Source organism: Anopheles coustani, chromosome 2 (assembly GCF_943734705.1).
Source record: "Anopheles coustani chromosome 2, idAnoCousDA_361_x.2, whole genome shotgun sequence".
Taxonomy (NCBI): domain Eukaryota; kingdom Metazoa; phylum Arthropoda; class Insecta; order Diptera; family Culicidae; genus Anopheles; species Anopheles coustani.
The window spans coordinates 47,697,483-47,713,374 of NC_071289.1; the positions used below are offsets into that span (position 1 = coordinate 47,697,483).

Sequence of the window (15,892 nt, forward strand, 5' to 3'; positions counted from 1 at the left end):
AAACCTTAATAATGAAAACGAGATGAAAAATATAAGTACAACAAAATTGTGTTACCATATTTTGGGGTATAAAAATTGTTCAAATTACAAACAACAATCACGGCGGTCTTCTTAAGTATATGAATGTATAATTTAACGAATATTGTAAAGATTTGATTTGCATCATTGTATTCTTGCTCGAAAGACGAAAACAAAAATATCCTTGTTCCGTGCTCCTATGCACTGGCGAATAATTGTTAATGGAGTGTGTCCTGCCCCACGATTTGGCACATTTCGAACCTAAATTTTTAATGATGTATGGAAAAGAGTGGACAGAAGTGGTGACCTTTAGGGATTTTCTTTTTGATTTTTTATATGATTTGGCAAAAGATTATGGAGAATCTGTAATCGAACTATATTGAATTATGTAAATTAGGCATAGTTTTAGGTGCTAAAGATATATTATCTTATATCCCATATAGGCTCATGCCTGGTTTGGGGAAGATGGTTTTTAATTTATTTGACTAACTTAAATATTAAATTTGAGACGTGCGCTTATTTAAATGTCTTTTCATTGTATGTAATATCAATGTGTAATATCTTTTCATTGCAGTTGAAATTCATAAAATCAACAAATAGTTGAAGCTTTACATCTCGTTCGTATATTAATTGGATTTGATTTCTTTCGGATGTGATGTGTCAAATAAATAAATGATTTATTAATTTCTTTATTATTACATCCACCACAATCACAGATTGAACATAATTCTTCAAAATTCTACACCGTATCCAAGCGTGGCCACACGATAGCCTCGATCCAGTCCAAAAAGTAGGACACTCGATTGAACACCTCGACCTGCACATTGCAATCATCGACGTGGACCGTTGGCATGCCGACCACATAGACCGTAGTGCCAAGTGTCATGAACAAGGGACCGGATGAGCGGGCTTCACAGAAATCGATCATGGTACGATTCTTGTTGTCTTTCACACACAGCTGCGATTCCACAACGCCCCGATCGAGCTCCGGTACAAGCGCCTTGCTTTTCGACAGCTCCTCACGGCACTCTTTTCTGGTAATGGTTGGCAAATCGATCCAACGAAACGCCGCATTTTGCTCTAAAAGTCACGATAGTCCAGGTTTTAACAACACGTTTCAACACACGGGGCATCTAACACTTACCTGGTTGGTATTTGAACCACTCGCCAAGAAAAACTCGTTCGCTCCGCAGCTTCGGCTCCGACCAAAGACAGGCCACAATGCTCGGTCCGGCCGCAGACACTGTTTCGCGGCTGAGAAAATGAAAAAATATGTTATTACTGCGAACGCCAACAAAAGTCCTCACACCCAAGGCATGTCCTCGTACATTGGGCTACGTAACTTCACGATGGCCACATTGTGGTATGCCGGTTCATCCTCCAGCTTAGGATGGTAGAAAATCTTGCTGACGTAGCGTCGGCCGCCTTCATAGTAGAAGACATGCTCCGCCTCCACCATGGCAAACATGTGGCTGGAGGGATGATCCTCGGTAGGTTGCATGAGCTTCAGACAGAGTGCCGTAGACAACAGCGCGTCGGCACTTATGAAAACTGCTGAACAGAAAAGAGGCTCTTCTGAGGAGAAAATTTTGACCTACGGAAACGTTCATCGGGCAAATGTTTAAACAATTTCAACAAAATACTTCGATAATAGCTTACCGGAAACAGCGTGTTGGATGATGGGCATTCTAATGAAAAGTAGAAATAAAAAGAAAACATTAATTTAGAGCAAGCGAGGGGTTTGTGTTCACAAAACAAACTCTTCAGAGCTGGTCGCAGCCGATTCGGATGATCGTTGTTGAAAAGCCGCAAAGCATGATACCGAGAGGGATCGCGCGAGCTTAGTTGAGTGATGTTAAAAGATTTTTTGGAATCGGCAGTGCATAATAATGCAAAGCAACTTAATAGCACCAGTTGAAACAAAATATTCATCGTTTCTTAAAAGAGCAGACAAAACTTCTTCACTAGAGTGCCAAAGTGAAACTGAATAGATTAGGATAGAGATACAGACCAACTTAGACACAATCATTACGTGCAGCATTGCGTTAGAAGGGGCGGTGAACTGATTATCTGTGTACAAACAGTACCACATGTTTATAAACGTTGATCGTAATCAGCATCCTATGAGCTGGTCGACTTCGCACATTACAGCGGTGTTAATGGACCCATTACTAATACTGGAATTAAAAAAGGAAAGTAAAGCGTTTGTGCTTGCATGGCGAGAGGTCATGCAATAATTCTATACCGATCAAGCTCAAAACAACTTATACACATACAAGCAAATACCTTCGGAGTTTCAAGTTTTAACATGCTTACTAAATGCAGTATTATTAAAAAAAAACATGTTTTACATATGTAAGCACAAGACTATTGATAAATTGGTTCGTACACATTGAATGTTTCAAAATGGAGTCAAATAACGATTTTGCTTTCTTTTTTAAGTTCAGTAATTTATTTATTTCCTTGATTTGTTTCTTGATTTGCTCTAACTTGAAGATTTGATTCCGACCATTTTTAAATGATGATTTTGTTTTAAAATTAATTTGCCTGCAATGAACACATTGACAATAAAAGGTGTAATTGCGATGCTCAATCTGTTAAAAAGAATTTTAACTTTCATACCCTATAATCGCATGTGTAATCTGTTCAAAACGTAAATAAACGAACCAGTAGATCATTCGATCGCGCTTTACTTGAATATTTAGTGAACTTATGTGGTTATTTGTGGGCGTAGTTTTTGTATTTTTAACAATGAACAACAGAATTATGGCCGTAGCTTAGAAAAAATGCTGTAACTATTACCAGATTTTGCTTCGACCACAAATGATGCCAACCTAAACGAAGCACAGATAACGCTTGGTCCAAATAATCAATGAAACACAAGAGACTCACGTAATTCACGATTACAATAGCGATGACGCTTCGTTTACCGTGCCCTTAAGAGTGAATAATTACCAAAATAATATTTTTTATATGGGAAATCAATCTTATAGGTGAATGTATAACTTTATTGATCTGCATAAAGATTTTTTCCGTCGTTATAACGCGTCCACCAAAAGCTTCAATACCCCCAATTATTGTACAAAGATACTTAATGGTAACAATTCTGCAGTATTGTAAAGTCCACCAGATCAGTCTTTCAATGTGGTTTGATTCATCCATCCATTGCTAAATAAAGTACACAATGTAACGCATCAATAAGGAAATAAAACCTTTTATCCTACGAGTGGGAAGAAAAGTTGTTCCCACGACGTTGGTGGCCTGCGGGTGACTAGGGGCTGAGCCAGCTGCCATAATCACCCTCAATTTCGAACGGTGACCTACATGCTATAACTTATCCCGTATAACCCACAGTGTCCGCTAGTTGAACGATTTTTGGAAGTCCATGAAATGGTTTTGCAACCGTATTTTCTTCCATTAGGTTCTATAAGATACATAAAAGAAGTATAAGAGACTAGAGGCAACGCAGATAAACTCGAACCTCTATATCGAACGTTATGATTTCAGAAATGTTTGCCTGTATTTACAACAGACCTTTTAATTTGAATGGTTTTGTATTGCTGTACTTACTATCGTGTAAGAAAATCTAATAGGATCGCCATCCAAATTGAAAGACATTGATGATATATTGAATCCCCAACCTAGTTTAAAAACGGATGAAGTTTGGTAGATATTCAGGTTATATTATGGCAGGACTTTTTGAAGGAGTTTTAGCTATGTGAAGCATAGCTGTGACGTGTTAAATATCCATCTATAGATGAAATCTTTTTGAAATGTACAAAATTCAAAACATAAAAAATAATTGTTTATATATTGTTCTCACAGGTATTGAAGATATGCTAAGCACACATTGCGATAGTGTAGGAAGCCCTCGATCGCAACAAAACCGATACGGTTTTTTTCGCCTTCGCTAGTGTAGTTCCGTCCTATTTCGGTAGCTGCACAATGAATAAAAAAAACCCCTACTGAGTTTCCATGCATTCTGCCTAGCCGGAAAAGAATGGGCTATTGATGATGAGTGCCAAGGATATTGTCACCATACCTTGTAAACCGGTGTTCGTAGGTGAAAGCGGAGACGTCCATAGACGCTGTTGAGGAAAAGCAATGTACAAACAGAGTTAATCGGCATAAAATTGGTACCGGGGCGCACGTGCTGCTTACCGTTGCCTCATTTGAAAGCGGGTGTTGAGTACACACCCGGTCAATTGTCAAACGGTTGCAAGCTGCACCTTGAGTCCGGAAATGTGACACAATCCTTGAAAGAGCCCTGCAAGCTGCGTTGAGAGACAACATATTTTTCTGGATTTAAGGAAGGGTTATCGGCTTCTATTCCAATTGTTCTAGCAATGGCATTTGATCAAACACTATTCGAACTCTTCAAACAATCCCAGCTTGACAAATAACAATCCAAACGAACAAGCAACCGACAAAACAAACATAAGTATTTTGGGCCGTATTTACTATACAACGTAATTATACATATGTATTAATTTGTTGTTTACCTAGCTAGCAAAAATGACCGCCTCTAGCAAAACACTATTCAATAACGCTAATGTACTAATGAAAAAGCATGTGTAAAAGCTCTTAAATGTCCAATCAGACTTTCATCAGTAACATCAATTCTCATGTACCAAGGTTATCTCATTCTCTTTCTACGTGCGAACATAAGAGAACAATTCCTCACCATATGGTAATAGGTGAACCACATGGACATTGGGATATAGAAACATTTTCAAAGTGGTATTAATTAAGTGGAGTCAGAATTAATTTATTGTCATCTTATCGAGCGTCATCAAGGACTAGAGGGTAACAGGTTATGCTAGAAAAATATGTATAACATGATTCGTTAGTTTCTATATAATGTTTTGGCTTAACGGATGCGGTTTCGAGGATTTCTGTTTTGAACATTATAAGTCTTGAAACACGATAAAATGACCATGAAAATATAAAAATAAATAATGAGCACACCATGTGAATAACTACGGTACAGTAATATATATCAATTTAGAATTCTATATTGCATGCCTTCATGACTGTTCTTTTCATTGGCCATTTGGCGCAAAAAGCATGTAATAGCATTTTTTACTAATTGTATGATTTTGCTATTATGGAAGACATTTTCAAATTTCAATAATCGAAACAACCTATTTTTTAAAAAAGAAAACAGTAAGGATTTCCGGGCAATGCATTTACATTTGAATAAAATAATAATTATTATACTCTAGAAATTCTTAGCGAATAAGTTAAAAAAAAATTCAGCCTTGTTAACCCAGATTAAGGTTACAGCTACGGTTGGCTAGGAGGAAATGCTACACATAGTTTTTAATTTAAATTTAATGAAAATGTAATTTGTTTCGGTACATCGATGTATATATATATGTATATAAGAATATATGTAATGAATAAAATTCAATCGCAACGAAACATTTGATGCCTCCGATGTCAATGCAGGTTTATATTGCCCGAATTCGTTTTTTGTCCTATTATCGCTTTTTACAATCGTTGGAAAACAATCATTAAGTGGGAAATCTTATGGTAAATAATTAGCTGCGGAGCACAAAGAGCTTTTTTAATCGTTCAAGTGAGTTATTGACGAAAATGGCAGACGAAAATATTGATGAAATGCCATCCCGAACTCCACGAAAACTTACAACAACTGTAAAACGACTTCTTGGGAAGATCAAAAATTTTTTTCGCCGAATGCAGATTATAATGTTATTATAAAATTTTAATGTGCCCGAATTATATTTATTCTTAATCTAGTGGTCTTTGCAAATGAAATCAGCAAAACGAAGTTAAACCTTTATCATGTAAACGTATCAGCTTGAATACATCAAATGTTTCGTTGCGTTTGAACTTTATTCATTTACGTTTGGATCATGCACAGATAGGCAACAATATTTTACTTGGACGTCAAATGTTTACTTACGGTTGAACAGTGATACAGAAGCAGTTGAACGATGCTTACCTGGGCTCGAAAACGGTGTATATAGTTTTTTAACTTATACATGTATTAATAAATTATATATATATAATATATTATTATATATATATATATAATATATAGATAATATATAATATATATATATATATATATAATATATAGATAGAATATATACATGATATATATTATACCTTCAGCTTTTGCAGCTTCTGGATCCATCGAAAATGACACGAGCCAAACCAGCTGCTTAAGAGTTATCACCCACATGGCTGCAATCGTCCTTCGAACCACCTACGTTCAGGTTTTCTGTTTTGTTCTCTTTGATCTTCACTTTTTACAGTCATTTCTTCGGTATTTCTTACGAACTTGATTCTTTGATCTGATCGTAGCGCCAAAAGAGACTTCTGTGGAATTATCCTGTCCACTCCTTCTCCTTCGTCGACCGTTCCGTTCCGTGTAGGAAATTTTAAATCCTCCTTCGCTTATTCTTTCGTGTTTGATGATTCTTCACGATTCTACGCGGGTTTTAAGAGACTCTTCGCATGAAATGAAGGTCAAGAGCCCGTTGGTCGCTTTTAAGTGACCTGCCTCCTTCGGTGGGCACATGATGCACGTAATCACCGTTCTTCAGATCGTACAAATTTTCGGCGCAGCTCCTTTCATTGTTATCAACTCGAACGATTCAATCAGGAAAACAAATAAAAAATGTCGCCTTTTGGTTGCTTTCCCATTTTTTGTACAAACCTTCGTCATATTTGGATTAATAAACGCCATGAAAAAAAAGCTATCCAGCGCATGGCATAACAATGCAAAGGCAACCGCATCTGTTGTCGACTGCGTTTGGGTATTTGAAAAAAAAACTAGATTTTACAACGCTCGAACGACGTAATCGTCATCGATATCTTCGATCTTTTAAATTGGGCCACTTTCGCGCCCAATTTTTCTGAAACACGAGCAAAGCTCACGCGTTGGAAAGTTATAAACGGCGAGTAAGGTGTCAAAATAATAGAAAAATCGCCAGCTAAAGGGACCTCGTAGTCCCACATCTGCTGGTCGAGAATAGCATGCTGGTCTTTCGAAAAGATGTGCTGCCTGTTACGCCTCACATCGTCCCGATTTCTTCATCTTTTTCAACGTGCAATCAATCGCGTAACGAATCGCGCAAGCTGGTTTGCGCTTTCAAATCTTTGAATTTGTCCCCGGGATGAATTGGAGTCGGACACTGAAACTGTGAAAATGTTTGTCTTAGCTTACTTCTGTCACCGTACGTAATCGGCACATTTAACGTAATCGCCTTGCTTCGCTTGACCGGAGACCTAGTGGACATAAATAAGCCATAATCATTAGGCGGATTCTGTCTAGTAAAATATCATTTCGCAACGGGGCCGTTGCCGGTCGTGTCGAATCATCTTCCTCTATCGTCGTTCAAAACTAAAATCTGAGCGGCATCAAATGTACATGAAAAGTCACTGTTTCTAAAGTAAATTTGAAAGACTAATTGTTTCCTCACAAATATATACCCTACAACTTTTTGCTAAATATCCTCTTACTAATGTAGTAACTACTTTATCTATTTGTTGAAACAACTGAAATCTCTTACAGACATTTTCGATAAAATATAATGATCGTTTGACCGATCACGTTCTGATCTATTTATTTATGAGCATGTTTCAAAATAAAGTTATTTACTTTAACATATAACCAATCTGCATGAGAAAAAAACCTGTCTGTCGTTTTCTGCTTGGAATGGTCTATACACAACTGTTCTTCCTAATTCACCATCAAATTACATAGCAAATAGCTCCCTCTGCTGTATTTAGTCCTGATAACCATGAACGGCACTCCATACTAAAACTGCAGTAAAACATATTATTAACATTTGCTTATTGAACTGTTTTTATAAATCGCACTGAGTATTGAGTTTGTCATTAAATCGTACCATAAACTATGGAACTGAATGTTTTCGGATATTTTTGCGCTACTTCGTCGCACAAATCAATAATAATGTGCGTTTGGTGACGCTTGAAATAAGTACTCTACGCCTTACATTTCCCGAAAATAGTTAATTTTAATTATGTACAATCGTCAGACTGGTACATTAACAACTTTCTTTCCATTACATCCCTCCGTACGGATATGTTAGGCTTGGAGATTAGCCAACCATCGAGCAACATGCTGACTTTGAACCCGAACCCACGGCGGCTTCATCAATTTTGGGTATGCAAAATTCTCATTTCAGGGGTTCCGTTTGACCATCTCCTTGACCTCTCGTTTTAGGATTACTGTTCGGACCCTTGCATTGATCCAATTGGGAACACTATCCAGCTGAAATGTAACGGTTGTGTTGCATTTTGACTAACAATCGTTGACGCTGCTGTCATAAATATCAATCACTACTGGTCATTCAGAGGGTTTTCATTAAGTCGGATTTTTATTAGGATTTTGCTCGGAGTCACAAAAAAAAAATTGTAACGTAATAGTATTCATGTCTGTTAAAATAATGTAATTTTTAATGCTTAATAAGTAATTTTGCCCTTTTTCAAAATTAGTTACAAAATGATAAACGAAACGTAGATTTTCGTTCGATTCGGTTAGTTTTAACATTTAAAAAAAGGATAATCTTTCTACTTACCGGGTATAACAATTCAATCTACTGTTCGTAGAGAGCGTTATGATTTTGTGTCTAACATCTTTATCCTGTTCCACCAAAGCAAGTTATAGGAAGCAAATGACAAACACCCAAATGTGCTGGTTCAAGATTCTTTAAACTGATCCTCATGAGGATTACTGTTTAACGCTTGTTTATCTCACCCGTAGTGTGACTTTTACTTTCATATTCGCTTCGCTGGTACTTTCATATTTATGTTGCATCAGCATATTCTGTTCAACATTCAAGCTCCGAATCACTAAAATCCATTGAGAAGGGTCCGGAAAAAGCCTTACGGACAAAGGCGGACAACATTCTATCGATAAACGACATGACAGGGGAACGAACGAAAGGACGCACCGCACGGATGGATCAATCACCAAACAAATGATAGCGGATGCTCTTGGAAGATGCACCCATCGCAACCGGGCAGCTGTTATATTTTTTCCAGTTCTTCCATCAAACGTCATCGTTTTGGATTTGTGCTTTTTTGCCTTTTCCTCATCCCTTCGCTATATTGTATTTTCATTAACCTGACAAACACCAGTAGTTCATTTCTGTAGTCCCTTTTTAGCCACTGAGACCTTCATAGGAGACCCTTGAGATGAAAGCTTGAAGAACCTAACTTTCATCTTAAGGGTCTCCTATGAAGGTCTCAGTGGCTAAAAAAAGAACTACTTTAAAGGCTTAATAGTAAAAGTGAAATTTTCCTAATAAATTTCGACTGTTAGTTTACTCTAAAAAAGATGTTTTCCTAGTTCTTTTTTTTATTTACTGTGCGATTTGTGTGTATCGACATTCCTTAAAAGATTAAATTTTTACGATTGCATACCAACTTGAAAGAGTTGCTATTTATCTAAAGTTTTATGAAAGTTTTCGCTATAGTTGTAGCATTTCTACAATTGATAAATTAAAATCAAATGGTATAAGATTCACAGCATAAACATCCACGTTTTACTACCTCACCTTTGTTAATTCAATTTGATTCCATTGGGACCTCCCAGAGATTTAGGCTATTTATTGTCAAATGAATGGTTTTTCCTCCCTTTCTAATTCAAATATTCCCAATATGCGTAGGGTGCACTCTAGACAGCATATACTTCATTTTGGGTTCAATGTGAAGTATTGAGTATGACTGTTAAAAAATATGCCCATATTTTAACCAGTCATTGGTTACACAGGGAGTTTCACTTTTTTTACTCCTGTTTTCCTGATAATAACCCTCCCAACGTGGGTCTTTTATTAATGGTCACCAAAACCAAACTATTTGCCCGAAATGGTTTAATCTAATATCATTATGGTTCTTTATGGTGGCCAGCAGTCAAACCCGAAGGAAAATAAAAAATGAACGGAAAGCAATAAATTTGCATAATGTTTCCTTCACGGAACGAATTTTTATTTAGCTTACTAAATTGACCTCATTAATTTATGAACCATATTTTGTTTCGAAAACTCAACAGAAAATAGATTTTAGCCCTGACCTCAAAGCCAATGAAAGAAATTTCAAGCAGTTTGACTGATAAAAATCTGCATCCTCGATATGTTTTCTTCCTTATGCCACCTTTTCTCGGCGACTGCTCTCATTTTCGACCAAATTACGCAGCTGTACTCCACAGCGTTTGATTAAGATCAGCCTTGAGTGTGCGAATTCTTCACAGGTAACCGTTCGCAGACGCATCGAGTAGGGATATCTCAGCGGTCACTTTGAACTGACCGTATAATTGGTCCATTCCGACGGTTCGATAGGACTCTGGGGATTAGTCAAGCTTGTCTAACGGTTTACGAGATTCGCTGTTCGATATAAATGCCGCTCAACTGAAAATCTGACATGCGTAACAAGCGATCGATATTTCCCGATTTTTCGTATGTTCGATTATTCAAAGCAAATAAAAATTAGATACACTGCGTCGTAATTTTGCTCGTATCCTACGTAGCTTGAGAGTTGAGCTTCTTTCCGAAAATGTACCAAAAGCCCATTGCGCAATCAATGCAATTGGGCTTGTCATCACGGAAACGCTTATTCATATGCAAATTTGTGTCAATTTTTGACGCGCTTGTTAGCAGCCTCCATTATTAAATCAGGCAAATGTTCTAACCCCTGGTTGTGTTGCGACACACATCAAGGCGGGTTTCTTTCGAATCGGTTTATGATCATCATGCGTGATGGTAATAAAATATAGAAGCATACTTTGCTGTTGCCTGGAATGACCATCAATCGTTTGAAATTTATTTTTTTCAAACCATAAATATCCTTTATCGAACAACATTCACAGTTAGGCGAGAAGATGAAATATTCAATCTTTGTTAGATTAGTTTTTCATTATCGAACAAGATTAGGGTGGCCATAATTAAGTAACATATTGTAAATTATGTTCATCCCGTTTACTTAAGCATCTTGGTCTATCAAGAAAACATCTTGGCCTATTAAAAATTGATACATTTTTAATGACAAGGCCAAGAAAACAATGGAAATGTATCAAGCCACAAGAAACTAGTAATGTATAGAAACATGAATTTATTTAAGAAAATCAAGTATAAGGTATTTTTATTATAATGAAATCGTTACCGTAAAGTTGTTTTAATCGTACTTTAAGGATATCTGCCAGCAGAGGCTAGTCTATAAGGGTATAGGAATACAAAGCAGTGCAACAGTTTATCCAGCATGATGTGCAGGAAAAAGTAAACAAAAGGTGCAATAAACATGTCACACTTGCGGTACTTAGGTCCAGGATTCTTTTTCCGGGCGCAAACACAACGGTCGCAACATCATCATTACGGCATTAATCCATTCGTGTTACTGCAAGTCATGTCTGCTGACAATATATTCGACCGGAAGAGGTTCATCCAAACAACGGAACCACCAATGGAACGCCATCATGCAAGGATCCACCCTTTGACGGGCTTGAACTTCATTGTTCTAAACAGTCCGCTTTCGCTATCGTATTCATTAGGCGAGTCTTTCGTTGTTACATGTCCACAGGTATCATAACGCCTAAGCCTACCTTACTGAACTGGCTTTCACTAATCCTTTTATCCTTATTTTCGGTTACAATGTGAATGCATCGCACACGCGTCCTTGCTCGCATTCTAACCCTTCCACATACCTTGTGAATATCGTTGCAGTGTTTGGTCTCTGGAAACTGCACCATCACCGGGCAAAGGGGTAAGGTGCGTGAATGGATTATTTGGAATGTCTGTGGCTGCGTTAGTCCAGTCTGTTCCACGAGCTGCAAACGAACAATGGCCGACGCCTCGAAATGTTGCTTGGAGAACAAACAAGTAATTCATGTACAAACCGGGCGGCAGAACAGTAACATTAAACCTTCACGTCCCGCAACCCAACACACGTTACTAATGTTTGCATTTTGATAATTACCGTTTGTTTGTCCAAATCATGCTGCGACCCGCCGATTGACGCGCAACTGTTATTCGGCGTGCGCCGCATGCCCAACTGCAACTGCACTGACCGGATGCCGGCTAACATCCCTCACGATACCGGTAGACCACACGGTGAGATCGTACGCGTTTGCGAGGGTACGCAAATAAGTCATTTATTTCTCTGTTAACCAGTATTTTGACGTCGAATGGTAAAAACTACACACATCCATAAAAAACCCTCAAAAAAGTACAGTCATCATTATCATATCTCAACTACATATCAGCGAGCGTATTTCGTGTTTTTTAAATAATAACAAACTATCACGAGTTTTATACGAATACTTAAGTCTAAATTTTGCTAAAGCGTTTGAAGAATTTCGATTTCAGCCGTATTTCGATTAACAACCTTATTGTATATTACCGTCATATAGTTGGCGAACAGTGTTAACATTGAAATCTTATTGTGCTTTGTTCATATTGTTTAACTCTGGTTTTACCAGAATTCATCCTAGCTTCAGGCGTTCTTATTTGTAAAACTTCTATTTTTTGCTTACATTGCGCCGAAGTTTTTGTATGTGTGTCTACGATTGTGTTTTACTTCAACTCTTGAGTATCTTCTAATTGTTCACAATTGTGTTTGCACTTTATAGCACAGTAGATGAAGAATTCCTATTTATTCCGAATTTTACCTTTCATTTATGTTTCGTCAAATCCCTCAATCCTTTTCCCCTTTAATCAACGATTCTTATTTGTAATGGAAGCTAGACCTATTGCATTCTATAGAAAATTATGAATAGTTTTTGTTGACGTGCGTTGTTGGACTATTCTTGGAAAGTATACTTGTTTGGTTCTTATTAATTATAATTATGCATACACTGACACATTACTAAATTTAGATTGTCAAAGAAAGTTTTGAATTCCTTTCTTTATAGAATAGATTCTACTTCTGACAGGTATCTGTTTGTAAATAGTGATTTAAGTTTAAGCCGTGCAAGTCTAAAGATAGAGCCCTCCTGTTGCTATAGATAGAGGTAATTGGTGCATAACAGAAAAGTGTTGGCTAGTATTATTTTTTTAAATGTTTGACTAATTTTTAAACTCACTGTCCTGTTGCATATTTGTCATATGTCGATTGCATTTCATCAGAGAGCCGAATGAAATTCCATCTAAATTCATTATAGTGACATCCTATACAATCGTACCTATGGGTATGGGTTTGCCGGAAAAACAACTATGCCTGTATTGAAAAAAAACTTTTAGCTGAGTCCTTTTTCTAATGCTCAGTCCCTCTGTATGTATTAACTTACGCTTTACTTATTCGTCCTTCCCGCCAGCAGCCAGCGGGTGTTTCTGTTGTTGTTAAATTAATTGTAGCCAATACTGCTCGATATCGTCACGAATAAACAGAAGGGGTATTTTATGGAAGCACGTGCTCTGCAATTATCATAACATGTCGCTGCCTTTTTTCACTATTCTCTCTCTCTTCTTTTGGCTGGTTTAGACCACATCGGCAGGATGTCGATCCTGCGCATCTCGTTGAATGTCAACGGCGAAACGTGCATCGCCAACGCCATACAGTTCGAAGCGCAAGATCGGAGGACTATGTTAATGCGATGGTTATTTTATTTGTTTCGTGTTTCACCCCATTCGAACCGCCGTCCCCGCCTGCTGACGCTGGTGACGCCCAAAGGACCTCGCACGACCGGAACAGAAGCAAGCGCGATCCACGATCCTGTTGATGTTCATCGAACGATCGTTATTAGGCTGCTCATGTTAAATTGATGGCTTTTGCTGCTTTTTCAGCAGCCTACCATCACCAAGTGGCCGCGGTGGAGTGACATATGACACACTTTAACCACTGAGTTGTAACTAATTCATAATAAATGTACATATTCTCGGTTTCAGCGTTTTGTTTCATCATGCATTCATACTGAAGGTTCGTTGTTTTAGCTGTTGGAATTTTTTTGTCACCCTCGTCCATCTGCAAACAAACAAACACGAGCCAAGCGTTCTTGAATGCGATCCGGTGTGTTTAAACGCTTCCATCTGCCATTGGTTGCCATTCACCAGGTCGTACTTGCACGACAACTCTTCGCTACAATACTTTTTCCGTTTTTCATTTCGGTCAAGGCTAGCTTCCTTTCGAAAATGACCATTACAATCGATTGCAAGATGCAAAATTATTCCAGCGCGAGGTCGGGTAACGAGACACCACATTCATTCAACCATAAACCGTGGCGTGGAAGTTGAAATCGACACCTTGAGATAATTTCTTAATGACACGTCGCACTAATTTGCTGCAAAAGAACCGTAAAGCGACCATTTCCTTTAAGGATGGGTACCGCGCTCGTGAAGGAAGTAGTTTAAAAATATGCCAATTACTGAAACTGCTCGCCGTCGTCAGTAATCGACCACCACTGTTCCTCTGCTCGCGAGAATGACCCCTTGCCAGAATTTCGTCATGCATCGCATGCAATACCGAAGAAAGTCTTTAAGACTTGAAAGGACACGCATTATGCGGTTGCGGTTTGCTCCTTTCTTTGGAAATTATTACAATCATCTATCTATCGGACACCTTGGCTTTCGATAAGTATGGTTTTTAACGGACGTGTTTTCTGCCCGACGCGTTTTGTTGCGGTGTTGTAAGGATTCATCGACCATTGGGCAACCCACAGGCCCGGTAATACTTCGTGGTCCCATGCACTTTTACAGGTATAGGACAAACATAAAAGAAGGGAAATCATGTTCTGATTAATTTGCTCAAATTTAAGCCAAGCATTAGGATGCGCTCTGCTTCACCGCTTCCACGGGTCACCGATTGGCCATTACTGGATGCAAGGGACTGGAAGGGAGCCTTTTTCGGGCCTAATGGACGAATCAAAGCAAGACTTAATCCGATTTGCTTCCTTTTTCTACAATAAAATGTAGCATTAAAATCCCTGTGCAATGCTGCTTAAAGTTCTAAAATGGTTGATTCAAACTATTTTTTTTTTCCTATCAATCAAATTCAATTGTGTTTTCGAAATGGGTGTTTTTCCGCCAAAAGAAACATTAAAAATACGACTATTCGTAGTTGTAAAGTTTTGTATTGTGTATTCAAATAAATAAAATCATTATTAAAAATCGTTGTTGATACATAAAATCATTATTTGCAATAATGAGAAAACATTCAAAAACAGACTCACCCGAACTTTGCTATAGTACAGAGTGGCATAATGAAGTAGAAGAAAATACCATCGACCAAAAAGATCAATTTCAATATTCCATATCATATCATCGTGCCAGTTTTTTCACCACATTGAAATAAACAATGGGGGTAAAGTGTTGACAATGAATAGATCAACCATAACAAATTGCTTTATTGAGCAGACGATTAATAAATGCAGAAAACATAGGCTGGAGTACCACCTATACTATTCCTTTGAAAAACAGTTTAACTCAGCAAAAGCTGATACGGGAGATTAGATTCTAGGGTCGATCAATTAAATTATGCAAATTAATTCCAACACGCGATAAAGTGGCACTTCGGGCTTACATTTAAAAAAACCGTACCTCGAATTTGGCATGAATTTATCGCGCTTGAAGCTACTCCTCATATGCAAACAGATGAAACGAGTTTTCTTGGACAATTCGTGGTTGTGTTTGCTTCCGCAAATATCCCATCTCAACTGCCGAGGATGTGCGAACCCGCATCTCCTACTCCTAATGTAGGGCGCAGCGCATGAAACTGGCACGTGTTCAGCGTTAGGCGCTTACAAGGGAAAGTGAACCGTACAATCCTTCACCTGCAGCATGGTGGCATTCACCGGCGTCACACCAGAATCTCAGCTCTCCCCGTTTGCAAGCTGGTGACGCTAGCGCGCATCACTTAAACCCATAACAATAGGCGACCGATGCTGTACCGA

At 38.1% G+C, this 15,892-nt stretch overlaps 1 protein-coding gene across 1 annotated transcript; it reads right to left on the bottom strand.

Annotated features, from left to right (window-relative positions):
* Positions 1-757: 757 nt before the first annotated feature.
* Positions 758-1,950, bottom strand: LOC131264473 (serine protease Hayan-like). Its single transcript, XM_058266771.1, has 5 exons — positions 1,779-1,950; positions 1,678-1,706; positions 1,347-1,612; positions 1,163-1,272; positions 758-1,098 (listed from the first exon to the last, which is right to left on the bottom strand). The coding sequence occupies exons 1-5, from the start codon at positions 1,948-1,950 to the stop codon at positions 758-760; spliced, it is 918 nt and encodes a 305-aa protein (XP_058122754.1).
* Between the last annotated feature and the right edge of the window lie 13,942 nt (positions 1,951-15,892).